The sequence below is a fragment of the Trichechus manatus genome, unplaced genomic scaffold (genome assembly GCF_000243295.1).
Source record: "Trichechus manatus latirostris isolate Lorelei unplaced genomic scaffold, TriManLat1.0 scaffold00070, whole genome shotgun sequence".
Classification (NCBI taxonomy): Eukaryota; Metazoa; Chordata; class Mammalia; order Sirenia; family Trichechidae; genus Trichechus; species Trichechus manatus.
In genome coordinates this window covers 13,331,078-13,334,960 of record NW_004444006.1, presented here as the reverse complement: position 1 = coordinate 13,334,960, position 3,883 = coordinate 13,331,078, and the positions used below count along the sequence as shown (strand labels likewise).

Sequence of the window (3,883 nt, the reverse complement as noted above, 5' to 3'; positions counted from 1 at the left end):
CAGATATAAGCTCATCCACCTATGAGCAGCTAATATTTGACAAAGGCCCAAAGTCCATTAATTGGGGAAAAGACAGTCTCTTTAACAAATGGTGCTAGCATAACTGGATATCCATCTTCAAAAAACTGAAACAAGACCCATACCTCACACCATGCACAAAAACTAACTCAAACTGGATCAAAGACTTAAATATAAAATAAAAAATGATCAATAATCTGTTAACATTCAATTAACTACATTCATGGACAGGAGCAAAGTTATCGATAATATCAAATGAATAATCTGTAAATCACTCAGATTTAAATCTGGAATGCATTCAGATATATAGACTCAAATGTTCAAATTGTAACTCACTCTAGCCAGGGCCAGCGTAATTTCCTCCAATGAATCCCATCTGTTAATTGCCAGAGATTAACCAGGGAAGTGACTCTAGGTTACCATAGATATCCACAGAATAGACCCTATATGCAGGTAATTTTCCCCAGAATGGGCATTCTAGAGATGCCTCAGGCTGGCTCTCCTCCCCAGCTTCCAATAACCTTGAACAAGCCAAATAAATAACAGGACACTCAGACATTATTATCACCAGTTCACAGCAGCTTATCTTTATCAAATGATTTTGAATCTGCTAATCTTTCTTGAAAATTCAGAATCAAAGCACTAAAATAATGGAATAATTGTGATCATCATCAGCAAATGATATTTATGAAGCTTGCTGTGTATGCATGTTGCCATACGGGGTACTGTGGAAAGCAAGCTAAAGAGTTAATTACAAACAAAAGCAGCACTGATGCAGACCTACAAATAAGATATAGAAATAGAGAACAATGCGGTCTAATATCCAAAATATACATAAAACTTCTACAACTTAACAATAAAAAGACAAATAACCCATTCAAAAAATGGGCAAAGGACATGAGCAGGCACTTCACCAGAGAGGATATTCGAGCAGCCAAGAAACACATAAAAAGATGGTTGACATCATTAGCCATTACCCACTGCCAGCGAGTCAATTCTGACTCATAGCAACCCTATATGACAGAGTAGAGCTGACCCATAGGGTTTCCAAGACTGTAAATCTTTATGGAAGCAGACTGCCACTTCTTTCTCCCACAGAGCAGCTGGTGAGTTCGAACCACCGACATTTTGGTTTAGCAACCAAGCACTTAACCACTATGCCGCCAGTGCTCCTCCATTAGCCATTAGAAAGATGCAAATCAAAACCACAATGAGATGCCACCTCACACCTGCTAAAATGGCAATGATCAAAAAAATAGAAAACAACAAATGTTGGTGAGGATGTGGGGAGATTAGAACCCTTGTCCACTGCTGGTATGAATGTAAAACGGTACAACCACTGTGGAAAATGTTATGGCACTTCCTCAAAAAATTAGAAATAGAGCCGGCTTCCCAGAGGCCCCATGCATGCCCAGTGCAGGTGCAGCTGCCAGGCTTGGGAGTGCCATGGTGGGAATGGTGGCAGGACACAGAGAAGCAAGTGGCCTGTGGCGGGCAAGGGCTTTCCTGATGAGATAGTTTGAGACACTTATCTCTCCTCTGTGTAGTTCATAGTTTGGGTGGTGAAGAGATGGCTGACAGTATTAAAAATTTTTCTCCAGGACCTTGCCAGGGGAATTAAGGACTCCATCTGGGGCATCCGTACCATCTCAAAGCTGAATGCTCGAATACAGCCAAAGAGGGAGGAGCAGCGTCAAACAAGGGCAAGTAGTGTCCTGGCGCAGAGGAGAGCCCAGATTATAGCCCAGAAGCAACAGAGTGAGCCACGTATTGTTAATAGAATTTTCCTGTGCTGTGCTTGGAATGGAGGAGTATTCTGATTTAGCCTCATCTTGTTTTACTGAGTATTTATTCCTGTGCTTCAGTCTGTAACAGCACAAATTATTGGTGATCCATCACTTCATGGAAATACTTGGTAGTGGCTGGAATTCTTCCTCACATCAATTTTCTGTGCTCTTTGGGTGCTCCCCCTGTTTGTGCTTAGCAAAGCTGTCAGTGCCATTTGGTTCCAAGTAGCTGCTCTAGCATTTGAGGTATCAGGGAGGAAGCCTCACCCCTTCCCTAGTGTCAGCAAAACAAATGTTGATATGCTCTTCAACCTTTTGCTGCAGGTTCTTTTCCTTATCCAGGAGACATTTGTGAGTGTCTTACCCATCCATCTTGTTGGTCATTTTGTTAAAAAACCAAACCCATTGCCATCGAGTTGATTCTGACTCATAGCGACCTTATAGGACAGAGTAGAACTGCCCCATAGGGTTTCCAAGGAGTGGCTGGTGGATTCGAACTGCCAACCTTTTGGTTAGCAGCCAAGCTCTTAACCATTATGCCACCAGGGCTCCATCACCTGGTTAGTCTCCTGCATATGTCCTTTCTGTATTCACTATACTGCTTTGAATTTGGCTGGTTCAGTAAAGGAATTGAAATGTACCGGCAGTTGTAACATAGAAAAGAACTGGCCTTCCTGCTTTGAATTTGATTTGCCCTTGGCTTTCCTCACAGCAATGCAATCCTCATACATTATTAGTGGCTGCCTCTTCTCCATCTTCTTTCCTTTATTCATTATCAGCACCAATGAACCAAAGACCCCTGGCAAAGCATACCTTTTTCAGTTGTGCCTCTTCTTCTTGGTGGTCTTTTTAAGCAACAGACTCTTCCACAGACAGTCTACCTGCAGTCTGCTCTGAGTAGCTCAACCTCTGCAGAGAAGTTCCCTTCACCACATCCATCTCCTGCCCAACTGAAGGCTGCTGCAGGCCACTGACCACCTTCCATCCAGAGGGGATGGGTGGGATTGGAAGGAGGATGTAGCAGCTCTTTTCTGTGTTCACCTCCCCCTACCCAGGTGTCATGGATTGAATTGTGTCCCCCCAAAATATGTGTCAACTTGGTTAGGCCATGATTCCCAGTATTGTGTGGTTGTCCTCCATTTTGTGATTGATGTAATTTTCTTGTGTGTTGTAAATCCTAATCTCTGCCTGTGGTTAATGAGGCGAGATTAGACTTTTTAAAGAGGATTAGGGTGGGATGTAACACCCTTACTAAGGTCACATCCCTGATCCAATGTAAAGAGAGTTTCCCTAGTGTGTGGCCTGTGTCACCTTTTATCTTACAAGAGATAAAAGGAAAGGGAAGCAAGCAGAGAGTTGGGGACCTCATACTACCAAGAAAGCAGCGCTGGGAGCAGAGCGTGTCATTTTACCAGAGGTTCCTGCGCAGAAAAGCTCCTAGACCACAGGAAATTGATGATAAGGACCTTCATCCAGAGTCGACAGAGAGAGAAAGCCTTGCCCTGGAGCTGACACCCTGAATTTGGGCTTCTAGCCTACTAGACTGTGGGAGAATAAACTGCTGTTTGTTGAAGCCATCCACTTGTGGTATTTCTGTTGTAGCAGCACTAGATAACTGAAACACCAGGGAAGGCAGGATCCACTCTGCCAAGGGCCCTTTGCATATTTCCCTTTTCTCTGAGGAAGTGGAATTTTGTCTCTGGTACATTTAGGCAGAATCTTCCCGACACCAGTATAAGGATTTTTAACACCATGAGTCTGAGAGGACCAGAGGTTTTTCTGTAGCTATTTTCTAACATTTGCCGGACCTTGTACCTGGATTGATTGAATACCTTGTTTTTCCCCCTGTGCCATTTACCCCACCACCACCTCCCCTTCCTGCCTTATACACTTGGATGAATGGATTTTGTAAATCTAGCTGTTGTAATTTGTGGATTTGTTATTTTTGTCTGTGAAGCACATACATTGGATGTGACTGGTGAAGGAGTATCTCAGTTGCTCCTGGTCACTCCCTTTATAGCCACCACTGTCTTGTTTCATGTAACTCAGGTTAGGTTTTGGTCTCTCTTGCTCCACTG

The 3,883-nt window shown here is 43.3% G+C and overlaps 1 protein-coding gene across 2 annotated transcripts in view; it reads left to right on the top strand.

Annotated features, from left to right (window-relative positions):
• Window positions 1-3,883, top strand: part of ZDHHC15 (zinc finger DHHC-type palmitoyltransferase 15) — a 224,416-nt gene that overhangs the window by 196,501 nt on the left and 24,032 nt on the right. Inside the window, exon 10 of one of the 2 annotated variants that reach the window (XM_023734698.1) lies at window positions 1,620-1,767. The exons of the other annotated variant lie outside the window; for it this stretch is intronic. Coding sequence (XP_023590466.1) covers window positions 1,620-1,677 — 58 coding nt within the window. The 3' untranslated portion in view covers window positions 1,678-1,767. Of the gene's footprint in view, window positions 1-1,619; window positions 1,768-3,883 lie in introns of those variants that run through there. 2 annotated transcript variants of the gene reach the window in all.